The sequence below is a fragment of the Eublepharis macularius genome, chromosome 8, assembly GCF_028583425.1.
Source record: "Eublepharis macularius isolate TG4126 chromosome 8, MPM_Emac_v1.0, whole genome shotgun sequence".
In the NCBI taxonomy this organism is placed as follows: Eukaryota; Metazoa; Chordata; class Lepidosauria; order Squamata; family Eublepharidae; genus Eublepharis; species Eublepharis macularius.
Genome location: NC_072797.1, coordinates 3,947,284 through 3,961,177, shown reverse-complemented (window position 1 = coordinate 3,961,177; position 13,894 = coordinate 3,947,284). Strand labels below are relative to the sequence as shown.

Below are 13,894 nucleotides of genomic sequence, written 5' to 3'. Positions count from 1 at the left end.
TGTTAAAAGCATTCAGTTAGGTAAGGACTACAGATGCACAACCCATTTGCACAGGTGGGACAGATCATCAGCTGCCTCTCAACATGCGCTGCGATAACCACCATGGTGGTCAGAAATTTCCCGATTAAAGATTGTGACCCTAGTCTAAAGACTTGGGGGCGGGCAGCAGTCTGCACCCTGAATTGCATTAATCCAGCACATCTGCAATACATTTGTTTTGAGCTCCAGATGTGGGAAAGCAGGAAGACATTGTCTAAAATTCATGGGGCAGATGACTGGGACATCTGCCCGGAAGGAGGAAGTTCGCCCACGGCAATTTCTGAGCCTTTACACAGAAACAGCCCGCTCTCCACAAACACGATTGCTCTCTTGAAGTATTTAAAAAGATGTTGCTTAGAAGAGGGAAAGGCGCTGTTCCTGCTGGCAACAGAGGACGGGACTCAAAACAATGGGTTTAGACTACAGGAGGGAAGGTGCTGGCTGGATGTCAGGAAAAACTTCTTCATGTTAAGTGGACTTGGCTGCCTGGGGATGTGGTGGGTTCCTCCTCATTGGCAGTCTTCAAGGAGCAGCTGGACGAAGGCTTGTCGGGGATGTTGAGGCTGTTCCTGCACTGGGCAGGGGGTTGGACTAGATGACCTATAACGCCCCTTCCAATTTGCAGAGATATGAGGATCTCTGCAAGTCAGAGTGCAGACTTACACATAGAGCCAAAAAAAGTCACGTGGTATTTTGCATTAATTGTGCTGCAAGACAAAGGGTTGGAGCACAGTTCCTACAAGGGAAGACTGAAGACTCTGGGACTTCTCAGTTTAGTAAAGGGACCACTAAGGGGGGGCACGACAGAGGTTTCTAAAACTATGCATGGGGTAGAGAGAATAGGCGGAGAGAACTTTTTTCTCCCTCTCCCCAAATACTAGAAGTCAGGGGCATCTAATAAGGTTGACAGGCTGTAGATTCAGAACGGACAAAAAGAAATACTTCTTTATTCAACAAGTTATTAAAATGTGGGATTCACTTCCACAGGATGTAGGGAGGGCTACAGTCATAACTGGCTTTAAAAGGGGATTAGATGGCGTCATAGAGGATAGGTCTATCAGCGGGTACTAGCCATGGTGGCTAAAGGGTTCGTCCGTACTCAAAGGCAGCAAACCTCTGAATACCAGCGCTGGGAGACAACTTCAGGGGAGGCTTCAGCCTCTATGCCCAGATGCTGGTCCTCCAGAGTAACTGGTTGGTCACTGTGAGAGACAGGGTGCTAGACTAGATGGACTACAGGTCTGATCTACCAGGGCTCTTCTAATTTACTGCAGGTGAGAGTACTGTATTTTGAATGCTTCCTCTAGCCTAGCTCTTTCCCTGATGTGTTAGTTTTCTAGCTGTGGGACGTTCCTTGCAAGGGGAAAAGACTCTAACTCAACATGGAATTTGCCAAACAGGCAGCTCAGCCTGCAGGCAAGGGACGAACTCAAATCCTCTTACCCAAGAACTGGAGGGCATTCCTCAGTACCTGGTAGCCACTCATCACTCTGTTGATCTGGTGCTTAGACAACAGATACGCCACCAGCATGGAGGCCAGGAAGCCGTTGAAGCATCCAAAACCCTGGGGAAAGCGATATTCGTTAGAAGGTCCTTATTTGCTGTTTTTGCCCGTCCCCGAAAGCCAAATTTATCACAATCTTTGCCTAAGAGTTAGGACTTGCTACGGTTGGGCAGCGTGACCCACACCGACCCCAGACCGATTCTCCTACTAGCAAATCGCCCTCGCAGTACACAGAGTGCTGCTTTACAACCCTTACTTCTTTCAGTTGCCCCTGCCCACGAAATGTTTCCAGTTTTTGTGTTTTAGAGATGAGAAACCAAAGGTAACATTTATTTACTTTTCATTTATTTATTCTGGACTTTTATTCCTCCCTCCCTGCAAGTTGGCTCAGGGCGGATCACATTATTTAAAACCATAATAAATATCATCTGTTCCATAAAACCAATAAAACATTTAAATTCAGTCAACATTCAGCATTACATACAATATAACTGGCGAGAGATGGCAGCAGTCGATATTATCTCATTTGAAGCAGAGAGTGGACAACCTAATTGGGAGGATTTAGACCATTTCTCTTCCCCTCTTACCAGGCTGGTGGAGGTCTGGCCCAGCCTCAGCCATATGCCTGGTGGATCATCTCCATCTTACAGGCCCAGTGAAAAGATAACAGATCCTGCTGGGCCCTGGTCTCGATAGACAGAGAGTTCCACCAGGTTGGTGCCAGGATCAAAAAAGCCCTGTCTCTGGTTTATTTATTTATTTGATTTGATTTATACCCCGCCCGCCCCACAAATGGGCTCAGGGCGGCTAACAACCTTCATAAAACACAGTGAATCAATCAAAACCATAAAATCAATAATAAACTAAGTCATTGAAATAGTCCAGAGGCTAGGCAGGCCTCCCTGGGGCTGGGGACCACCGACAGCTGTTTCTCTCCTGATCGAAGCACCCTCCGGGGGATATATGGGGAGAGGCGGTCCCTAGCCATCACGGCTGGATGCTTAAGGGCCAGGCTACGTGTGATGGCGGGAGAAGGAACAACATGTGCTCGGGGTTGCGGTTGTAGAATTTAGCTTCCTGACAACTGCAGCTTTTATTTTAAAAAGTAAAAGATGAAATGCAACACAAGTGTCTAGCTCCTACCGTTGCCCTGGTGCGCTTCAAAGGGCTGACCTAGACAGGATCCGACATCCCGCCGTATTGTAACAAGGAAAAATCAGCTAAGATGAAAGGGGAAAGGGCAGGCGAGAGACGAGAACAAACCCTCTCAACCTGCACTGCTTTCCAAGTTTATATTTTATTTTTATAATGCCTTTTATTGATTTTATGGAAAATGCATGTAATTGTGTTATTATTAATAACAACAACAACATTCGATTTATATACCACCCTTCAGGACAACTTAATGCCCATAATAACATACAAAGTATGTTATTATTATCTCCACAACAACAAACACCCTGTGAGGTGGGTGGGGCTGAGAGAGCTCTGAGAGAGCTGTGACTGACCCAAGGTCACCCAGCTGGTTTCAAGCAGAGGAGTGGGGAATAAAACCCGGTTCTCCAGATTAGAGTCCTGCTGCTCTTCACCACTACACCAAACTGGCTCTCTTATGTTTTAAATGATGTGATCTGCCCTGAGCCCGCTTGCGGGGAGGGCGGAATAGAAGTCCAACGAAATAAAAATAAAAAATAAATTATATAGTGCTCCTGAAATTGCAATTAACTCCATCAGAGCAGAGATGCCTTTCCGTGCTGGTCTGGGGCAACTGCAAAATCGATACGCATTTTAACGAAAACCAGCTCCTTAGATTAGGCTCAGGAGACAACAGGAAGCCGGGGCAGATGACGCAGCACAGGAGGACAGCCCTATGGAAACTCTCCCAGCCAGATCACGACTCCCCTGCAGCTAGCAACCAAGGTGGCTTAGGCCTGCTTCTCTCCTGCCTCTATCGAAAGGTCTCTATTACCTTATCTAGCTCCCGCTGGCGCAACCAGACTTTGAGGAGAGCCACTCCGTCCCGCATGCCTGGGAAGTCGCTGGCTGACTCAGAGAGGAACAGCAGGTGGGACTCCATCATCAGGTCACACAGAATGGAGTTGTTGTAGTGGGGAGTGGGTGGCTCATCGGCTCCTGGGGAAGGAAAGAACAAGAAGCCAAACTCAGCACAAGTGAACCAAGCGACCCTCTCAGCGGGTTCAGAATGGACGGCAGCCAAGCCCAGTCCTGCCACCTTCCAAGTGTAAACTGGAGGTCCTCTGAACAAACTTCCTGGTCAGCAAAGAGAAGAATAAAGACAACGGCTTAAGGCCTTGGGGAAAAGTCATGGAAGAATCCTCCAGATCAGGGGTGTCCGACTTTTTTGAGCTCGAGGGCACCTTTGGAATTTCGACAGTGTGGCAGGGGCAGACACAAAGCGGCTGCTGCAGGAGGAACTCAAGTTGTGTGTAACTTTGCTAATGAGGCTTAAACATTTCAAGCAGAAGTTCGGTTTAACGGGATGCCCTTCGAAGTGAGTGAATTGTTTAAAAATATTTCCTTGCATATACACAAAATATACGTATTGAGCTAGTTAGAAACTCTCATTTGGCAGTACCTCTCGTCCATTTTTCAGTTATTTGACCTGGCTATCTCCTTTACGTGAGCTAGGCGAAAGTCCCACCTGGCCCCTCCCACCTTTTAAAAACACTTGGTGGGCATAGGAATGGTTGTTGGCAGGTGCCACGGTGCTCAAGTTGGGGGCAGGTGCCGCATTGCAGCAGAGCATACATCTAAAAGCATTCAGAGCAAAAAACAGGCACGACATGAAATGAGCACTCACCTCAGACACATTAAACGCACAGAAAGAGAGATGGATACGGACAGAAACACTTTGCAAAATACATTAATGCAAGCCAGGGTCCAAACAGCTTGGAGGAGGGCAATTTGGAAGTCTTCCACCACCTGAAAATCTCCCCCTCAAGAATACTCTAAGCCTCTGAGAGTTAAGTTCTCTTCTCCCTTTAAGTGACTCTCTAACGTCCTTAACATCTCATGCCTGCCAGAGCACATTCAATGCTATTCGGGACGGTTTTGGAATTTTTTTCTTTCAGTTAACTGACAAAGTCATATTTTTGTATATAGCCAGAGAGTCCCAAGAGTATGCAGAAACCCACATTTTGCTGACAAGTGGCCTGATTTGGATGTTTTTATGACTGGCGTGGCAGGCCAGTCAATTTCCTATTAGATACATAAATGACAACATTTTGGAAAGGAAAAAACAGTTTTCAGAAAATGAGGTTAAAGCTTTCTGAATAAGGAATGCAGTAGCCACCTTTTAACTGAAATACCTGCATTATTGTGCATAAAGAAACTATAGATTTTGCATATCTAAGGTTGTTCCACATTTAACAGACCATGATGATAAGATACATGACAGAATATTATTCAGATATTTAAACTGCCTGGGTACTGCTCCTCCTATGATTCAAGCAGCTTACATGAGAATGCAATTAAAAACAAAACAAAAAAACCCTGAAACACAAGAAGTTCATTACTTCATTGTATAGCTTATGAAAATAAGCAACTGCAGGATGCATATTAGCCAATGGCTTGCTTTTAAATTTAACTGGCCAGAGCCCTCCTACTTATGAAGTCACTCACTGAATAGTAAAGGCGTCCCCTGAGCTTGCTGGCCTCATCTGCTGTTGTGTCTCTAGGAGCAGCTGGACAGCAAACACTAGTGCTGTGGTTAAGCGTGTCTGACTAGGACACGGGTAGAAGCGGGCTCAGATCCTCACTAGCTTCTTTGAGGAGGGGTGGGGTAAAAATGCAGTAGTTACGAGAGCGGGGCTGCAAACACCATTTTTCTGATCGGTCTGGCTATCCTAGCCTTTCCCGCACACACGTGACAGCCAACTTCCAAACCACGCCTGTCTTCAAAATGCTTTCCCCAACGTTTTCTCTCCACTGGATCTTCCTCTAAGCATACCTGCCACAGGTGAGCCTTTCTCCGTGAACCAGGCAGTGCGGACATTGTTCTTGCTGGGATGCAAACGGCTGGCCTTGAAGAGGCCTTGGGGAGGGCAGGCGTAGAGACGGACGGTCACCATCTTGGCATCTTTCTCTGGAGGAAGGGAAAAGGGAGCAAGGGGAGTTGCTGACAGCTGTCGAACCCCGTGCCTCCCATTTCTTTATTTACGTTTTTAGCAGTACATTAACCCTACACTCAAAGCCTTCAACTTCTTCCCTCATCTCTAGTATTGAAGCTGGGAGAGCCACACACTCACATACAGATTAAGTGGTCAGTAGCAACCATTGCCACTGTGACACACAATAACCCAGAATTTATTGTCTACAACTCTCCAAACATTGCTTCTATTAATGTAGGTGAAAACTGCAGGAGACCCTTCTGGCCACAGCATTGCACTGTGGACTTGCGCTCAGTCTGACACCGTCTTTATCAGGCACGCAACAGTTATTCCGCTGCGGAAAGCACGGCACTACAAATCAAAGGAAGCTGTAACAAGCATGCAAGAGCCAGCCTCACCCTGGGGCTGCAACACCACCATTGGCTTGAGATGGTTGCCATGGGCGTAGGCAAACATCACGCTCCCAAGGAGCTGTTCCTTGGCCAAGCGGTGAGCCACGTAGGCCAAATAGAGGGCCCGCTTCCGGTGGTAGCGTTGGTTGAGGTTGTCCTTGTCCTGGAAGATTTCCTACACAAAAAAATAAACATGCCACTTTAATGTACATCTATTTCAATTAAACATGTGCAGCACCCAATTTTTGTGACAAAATACTAGGGTGGCTGCATACACACATGTGCCACTTTTGATACCACCGGTTTAATTTTGTACAAACGAATTTTAGGGCAGCTGTTTTGTACAACAGGCCAGCAATGAAGTTGAGAAGCTTTTATTTTACGTCATCAGCCATGGCAAGTCCAGAAAGGGATAAAAAGGAAGGTTTCCAGCAGCAGTACTCACCCGAGGCATAGTGAGTGCCACGTCGACATTGATGGCAGGTTTGATGCAGGTACCCAGAAGGTAACTCCCCACTACCTTCACCGACACAGGGGGCAGGAAGCGGAACCTGCCCTTCACAGTGAAAGGGACCTGCACGAAGGGCACCTTCACATCCTTTGGGAGCCAGGACTGGTCAGCAATCTGGAAAACAAGACAGCAACCGATATGGGATAGCTCCATGGAAAAGCGCCTGTTACGCCTGCAGAAGACCACAGGATCAGTCCTCAGCATCTCCAGTGGAAGAGCAGCAGGGCTGGGAAAGATCCCGCCCTTTCCCTCCACCCCCACCCCCTGTAAACAGTACAGGCTGAAAAGACTAGTGATTTGACAATACAGGGGAGATTTACAGTTATTAAAAACATTTACACCATGCCTAGCCTATGTAAAGCACATGCCAAGTGGAGTGCAACGTTTTTGTTAAAACAATCAAAAATCAATTAAAAAAAATTCAGAATCAAAGATCTGCAGCTGCCAAGAAAACACAGCATCTCAGCCCCCCATTGGAAACATGAGATGACCTTTGGCCGAGGCTCATGCATGTGTAAGACAGTGGCCCCCTCCCAGGGAAACCTTGGGAGGTCTAGGCAGGGCTGACCACTAGCTGCTAAAGCCCACGCCAACAGCACGTATCTGGACGCACATCAGCCTCACGAGTCTCCGGGATCTTGGACAGCGCGGCATTGATTTGGTGCAAGAAGGCGTCGATTTTCTGTTTCCTCTTCTCCTTGAGCACCACCTCCTTCAAAAGCTCTTCAATCTGTGCAGGAGGCAGGGAGGGAGAGGGGAGGAAAGGACACAAGGCATCAGAAGGCTGCGTTATAACAACAACAACAACAACGTTCGATTTATATACCGCCCTTCTGGAGGACTTAACACCCACTCAGAGCGGTTTACAAAGTATGCCATTATTATCCCCACAACAAAACACCCTGTGAGGTGGGTGGGGCTGAGAGAGCTCTGAGAGAGCTGTGACTAGCCCAAGGTCCCCCAGCTGGCTTCAAGCAGAGGAGTGGGGAATCAAACCCAGCTCTCCAGATTACAGCACGCTCTTAACCACTATCTCAGGATGTCAGTTTGCCTGTCAGTTTTCTAACCAGGGTTACGCCACGTTAACATGCTATAATCTGTAGTTGTTTAGTCTTTCTCCCTCTAGGCCCAGGTGCCGCATATATCCATGGGAGCGAAGAACTCTTATCAGCCCGTTCCGGCCAAAGACCTTGACGTCCACGTCTTCCCATGCCTTTGCAGACAGGACTGAGGGGGGAGGCTGGGAAGGGGTGTTTGAAGTGTTGCTACTTTCATTTCGTGTGTCATTCTCAACAAAGCTTTCGTTCAGCCAAGGCTTTTCTAGTCCTTGGAATATGGACACTTGTATCCTGAGCATAGTTTTTCAATGAACCTTTTGGAACCAAGAAACGTTGTGCTTCTTGCAGAATGGGGGGGGGGGAGACGAACTCTGGATAACTGGGATTCAATAGTCTGACACACTACACCAAACTGGCTCCTAGGAGTGTTGGGACTGCTCCTACTTTCCCCGCATCATCAAGGTGGCAGGTGATGTACCAAGTGCAAAAAAAAAATGCAATCCCAGCCCTGAGGGTTCTCAGTCCACACACAGCAGGGCAGGGGAGGCAAGAGACGGCTATAAGGGATGGAACAGGCAGTCGGCAGAGCAGGAAAGGGGAGCACAGAGGGCCCAGGGACGTTTTCTCCCAAGCAGCCCATGCCATGAGGGAACTTACTGCAGAAAAGAGAAGCATCCCTGACACTGTTGGTAGGTAGGCTTGCAAACGGGGGGGAGGTGCTCTGGGTGCAGCATAAAACCCTTTTCTATATTTGAACCCAATGAAGGCAGTCTTTCTTGAGGAAGACTCAAAACCACAGCAGTGCCATCAGGAAAGGCAGCAGGCAAAGAGAGACAGAGAGAGACCAGAGCAACACAGGGAATGGGTGAAAGACAGGGCCAGAAAGCAGAGGCTGCACAAAACAAGGAACACGAAGACTTGTAGGGAACTGGAAAGCCAAGAGCTTCAGGACTAGAAACTTATGCAGACAGAAGGACTTGGTGAGTCACTAACACTAACATGGAAAACAAAAACAAGTTCCAACAGGTGACTGAAGCAACGCTAATAGTGCAACTCCCAAGAAGAGTTACTCCAGTCTAAACCCATCGAAGTCAATGAGCTTAGACTGGAATTAACGCTTCTTACCATCACACTGCAAGGCAGCCATTGGCGTCACAGACCCAGGAGGGAAGGCCTGCCATCTCCCATGAATCAGTACCCTGGTCGCTGTGCTGCACCAAGGAGCTGCTTGGCTGGAGAACCAGCTGCTCAGGTAGGAAAGAACGGAAGACGACTCTTTGGAACAAAACGTACTCTGGGTCCTGTGGCTTTAGTGGAGAAGGACAAAGAACTAAACATCAGAAGAGCAAGATTCAGGTCCAGTAGCACCTTGGAGATCAACTAGATTTTCAGGGTATGAGCTTTCGAGAAATTCAAAGGAGCTCAAAAGCTCACACCCTTGAAATCTAGTTGCTACCGGACTCAAATCTTGCTGTTCGACTGCAGAACGACATGGCTACCCATTTGAAATTAAACACCAGAAGGATCCCAACAATATTGCAGGAAATCCCCTGTGCTGCCACTTTGGGGTCCATTCTAGCACTGTTTAAAGTAATCCCACCCAAAGGAACCCGCCCACCCTGACCTGCAAGCGCAAGAGATTGGAATGGAAGAGGTTCTCCGTCTCCTTCAGCCGACTCAGTTCTTCGCTGGTGGGGGGCTTGTAGAGTTCCGCCTTGCAGATCTTCACCGGCTGCAGGAGACCTTCCGAAGCCAAACGCCTTTTCTTCCCCCGGGATCTACTTTCCTTAGCTGGAGCCTCGTTGGCTTCTCCTCCTTCCTGATCTCTGTGCTCTGCATCTCTCTCTGCATCTTCAGACATCTGCAGCAACAACAACAAAAGTTAGACAAACTTCATTCCTCCTCTGATCTCATCGGAAGGAATGAGCACCTCTTGCCTCCCACAAAGCAGACAAAAATAGTACTTAAAATTTATATAGCACTTTTGTTATAGAACAGTGCTCTTATAACAACAGAGAGGTATAACTAGCATTATTAACCCCGAATTCCAAACAGGAGAGTTAGGCTGAGAGGGAGTGATTCCCTGTAATAGGGAAGCCCAGGAAATCCGGAAAAATAAAACCAGCAATGGAGTTTTCCTGTGTTTTCCAAAGAAATTTCTCCCCCAATTTTTTCCAGCAGGAAAAAAAATGGGACACTCAGGGGACAGTGAAAAAAAACCTCTTTGGAAACAGTGCCGTGTTTGACATGAATTAAATGTTTTTTAAAAGGTTTTGTTTGCTCAAAACATGAAGCATGACGATTTTTAGACTAGCCTGTTGTCCAGTTCCAACAATAATCAGGTTGCTGTATTCTGAATAAGATGCAGTGTCCTGGTTGTCTTCAAGGGGGGCCCAAGGCCGAGTGCATTGTAATAATCCAACCATAAGGTTACAAAAGCACAGATCAGCATAGCCAAGCTAGCAGAGTCTAAGAAAAAGGAGCGCTGAACCAGACGTAGCTGATAAAAGGCACTCTCGGCCACGACTGCAACCAGCTTTTGGGGTTGAGGCCATGCTGTTCAATCTCCCCAAGTTCTTTAACTGTTGTGCAAATGCTAAAAGGTAAAGGGTCTGCTGCATACACTAGAAGTGAATCGAGTCCTTCCATCAGCTTTCCTGACCAGCACCACCTCTGTCTTCCCAGGATTAAGATTAATCTTGTTCCACTCAACCAGGCTCAAAGCACCAGTTCAGAGCAGAGATGGACGGTGTCTGAGCCTCAGCAAGGAAGACTGACAGTCAATAAATTTATTTAATGTAATTTATTAGATTTATACTCCACCCTCCCCATATCAGCGGGCTCAAGGCAGATAACAACACAATTCAAACATTAAATATCACTAAAAATTTTAAAATTTCTACACATCATCATTAAAATTACAACTATGCAAATATAAAAATATATATAAAGGTAAAGGGAGTCCCCTGTGCAAGCACCAAGTCATTACTGACCCATGGGGGGACGTCGCATCACGATGTTTTCTTGGCAGACTTTTTACGGGGGGGGGGTTGCCATTGCCTTCCCCAGTCATCTACACTTTAGCCCCAGGAAACTGGGTACTCACTTTACCGACCTCAGAAACACACACACACACACACACACACACACACACAAAATATAAAAAAGAGGCAGCACATAATTTAAATTAGGCGTTCCATACAGCAGTTCTTCCCAGAACAAATATGTGAAGTATAAAGTATCGACAACAGCATCTACATAGGAGGGCGTATGGTTTAACCTCCTCCCCTGTGCCTAGGGGGGGGCGGGCACCACCAGGCATCAACCATATGCCTGGTAGAACAACTCTGTCTGACAGGCCTGGTGAAATGTTAACAAGTCTTGCCGGGCCCTGGTCTCACGAGACAATGTGTTCCACCAGGCTGGGGCCATGACCAAAAAGGCCCTGGCCCTGGTTGATGCCAGGCGGGCCTCCCTAGGGCCAGGGACCTTCAATAGATGTAGTAAATAAATAAATATAAAATTCAGAGTTGGACGTCATATGCATATGGATAACATCCAACCCCAAAGCTCCAGACAACCTCATGCGCTGAAGAGCATGGATGAGAACTGGGAATCCTGAAGCACTTCACAGGACAGATTCCAACCCACTGATTCTGTCCCTGCAGTGGAAACTTAGACTCAGCCAATCAGGCCATGCTGAGCCATGCCTCTGAAACCTCACAGCTGGATTACTGCAGCATGCTCCACATGGGGCTCCCCCTGAACAAAAGTCAGCAACTGCAACTAGCCTAGGGTGCAGCAGCCCAACTGTGGTCAGGGACTAGTTGCCAGGAACATATGTTGCCCTGTGGAAACAGTTACATTGGCTGTGGTCTGCTTCTCAGTTCAATTTAAGGTGCCAGCTGTGTCCTTTAAAGCCTCTCACAATCTGAAACCCACATACTGGAAGGACTGTCTCCTTCCTCATGTCCCTGTCCGCCAACTACGGTCCTCAAGCACCCATTTACTGACTGTCCCACCACATCCCAACATCACAAATAGATCAAGATGGGCATCCATGTCAGTCTGTCTGTAGCTGTAGAAAACAGCAGGAGTCCAGCAGCGCCTGTAAGACTCACAAAATTTGGGGTAGGGTATGAGCTTTCGTGAGTCACAGCTCACTTCTTCAGATGCCCGAAGAAGGTATCTGAAGAAGAGAGCTGTGGCTCTCGAAAGCTCATACCTTACCCCAAATTTTTTAACTCTTATAGGCGCTACTGGACTCTTGCTCTTTTCTGCTGCCACATCACCAAGTTGTTCTTAAGAGAAGATTGAGACAGCCAGCTCCAGGCTGGGAAATTCCTGGAGATGGGGGGTGGGTGGAGTCTGGGGAGGGCAAGGTTGGGGGAAGGGAAGGAACTCAATGAGTTCAAAGTAGCCTTTTCCTCCAGGGGAACTGATCGCTATATCTGAAGATCAATCCCGGGAGATCTCCAGCCACCCCCTGGAGATCGGCAACCAAAGACAAGAGGGGAGGGGAGAACCATGCATGCTGCTTCCACATTGGAACAAATGGGGGGATCAATATTCATTTTTAAAAATGAATTAAAACAACACCCCCACCCATGCACGGAATAAGCAAAGGGCTACACGCCCCACCCGCCCAATACCCACCTTCTCTATGCACGTGAATGAGGCTGAGCGGCAACCACGTTGACTGCCACTTACCCTCCGCTCGCTTCCGGCACCCAAGCCCGAATCGACTCCTGATTGGACAATCCAAGTTAATTTTTTTTTAGTCTCCTCCACGATTGGACAAAAGGCACAGCGCCTGGCGAACAGCTGGATTGGTCTGTCTCTCTCCCAGGCCGGCCTGTTTTCTCAAGCAAACTTGCTGGGCGGACGGGGGCCGTGACGATGTAGATAGGATCCAATTGGGGCGAGAGAGCCTCCTAGCGTGGAATTCGGGACTCTTTTCCTATCTCCAGGGCAGGCCGAGTGCGACAATTGACCGAGAGGGCGACTTGTCTGGCGACCTGCTTTACGGCACAGGGTTGCTGAGGTGACGGAGATTTTCCCTTCTTGTCTTCCGCCGACGTTTCTGAAGCGAGCGCTGGCTCTCGAAAGGTCATCTGGAAATAAAAATCTGTTAGACTTTTAGCGCGCAACTGCAACGCGATGGTATTTTTAAAAATGTTCCAGCTTTAAAAACCAAAACTTTCAAAGAAGAAAAACCCTCCCCGTACTCCCTCTTTGCTCGGTAATTGGTCCAGCCGTTTGCCCGTCAACGCAATGATTGGTTTCTATTGGCTGCCAGTTTTGACGCGCGGGGACCGAAGACTGACAACTGTTCCTTGTATTATTTGAAGGGCGGGTAAAGAGACCAATGAGAAATGCAACCTGGAAAATTAGCAACCAATCAGTAAGGGATGTCGCTTGATCGATATATCAGTGATCCAATCACGAGGCCCATTTTTACGGCGCTAACGAAGCGGCAACCAATTAGTATCTAGCTTCTAACTCCTAGCCTACAGTGAAATGTGTAGGAGGGAACGCCCTTTCCCCTCTGTCTATTGGCTAATTTGTAGGCCAAGGGCTCGGCTGCCCATGCCGGTTATTTTAGAATGTAAACACACCGGGGCAGGGACTTTGCCTGCCATTTGGTTCTTAGCTCTGCTTGTGAAGCACTGTTATAGGGGACCAATAAATCAATAAAATAACACTAAATAACAATAATGAATAAAAATTCAGTCTAGCAAGTGCCTCAGCTAGAATTTTAGGTTGATTTCCCCTGTAAAATCTTCAGCCGGCTATTTCCACAAACGGACGCAGGCAGATTGCCCTGCTTGGCTCTCAGCCTCTCCCTGACAGTGAAGCGTACAATGGAATGCAGCGCGGCGGGACCGGGGGCAGCCTCGATCTGGCCCCTTCCACAGGGCAGAACGCCCATCAAACGGGAGAGCCAATGGGAGGGCGCAGAGACCAGAAAGGAAGCCAACCGGGAAGCGGGAGGATACACGTCCCGCCTTCTGAGCTTTTGTAGAGAAAATCCTGAGGGGAGGTGGGCAGGCTTTGAATGTGGCCTCAGACAAGCACCGGAGAGAGCCAATAAGAAGATGGTAAGAGCAGAGAACTACCAATCAGAATGCAGGAGCCTCTAAGTCCCGTCCTCGGTGTGGAGAACTTTATCCTCTCAGTCGGGAGCTTAAGACAAGCACCAGCGACAGCCAATGGGAGGATGCTGAGAGTAGAGCGCGGCCAGTCAGGATGCAGGAGCC

General features: G+C 47.9%; 1 protein-coding gene across 1 annotated transcript in view; it reads right to left on the bottom strand.

The window, feature by feature from the left end:
* NOL6 (nucleolar protein 6) overlaps window positions 1–12,355 on the bottom strand; it is a 58,426-nt gene extending 46,071 nt beyond the window's left edge. The window contains exons 1-8 of the mRNA XM_054986097.1: window positions 12,291–12,355; window positions 9,259–9,495; window positions 7,190–7,306; window positions 6,511–6,690; window positions 6,072–6,240; window positions 5,514–5,648; window positions 3,513–3,676; window positions 1,483–1,603 (exon numbers count right to left, since the gene is read on the bottom strand). Coding sequence (XP_054842072.1) covers window positions 1,483–1,603; window positions 3,513–3,676; window positions 5,514–5,648; window positions 6,072–6,240; window positions 6,511–6,690; window positions 7,190–7,306; window positions 9,259–9,495 — 1,123 coding nt within the window. The 5' untranslated portion in view covers window positions 12,291–12,355. The remainder of the gene's footprint in view (window positions 1–1,482; window positions 1,604–3,512; window positions 3,677–5,513; window positions 5,649–6,071; window positions 6,241–6,510; window positions 6,691–7,189; window positions 7,307–9,258; window positions 9,496–12,290) is intronic.
* Between the last annotated feature and the right edge of the window lie 1,539 nt (window positions 12,356–13,894).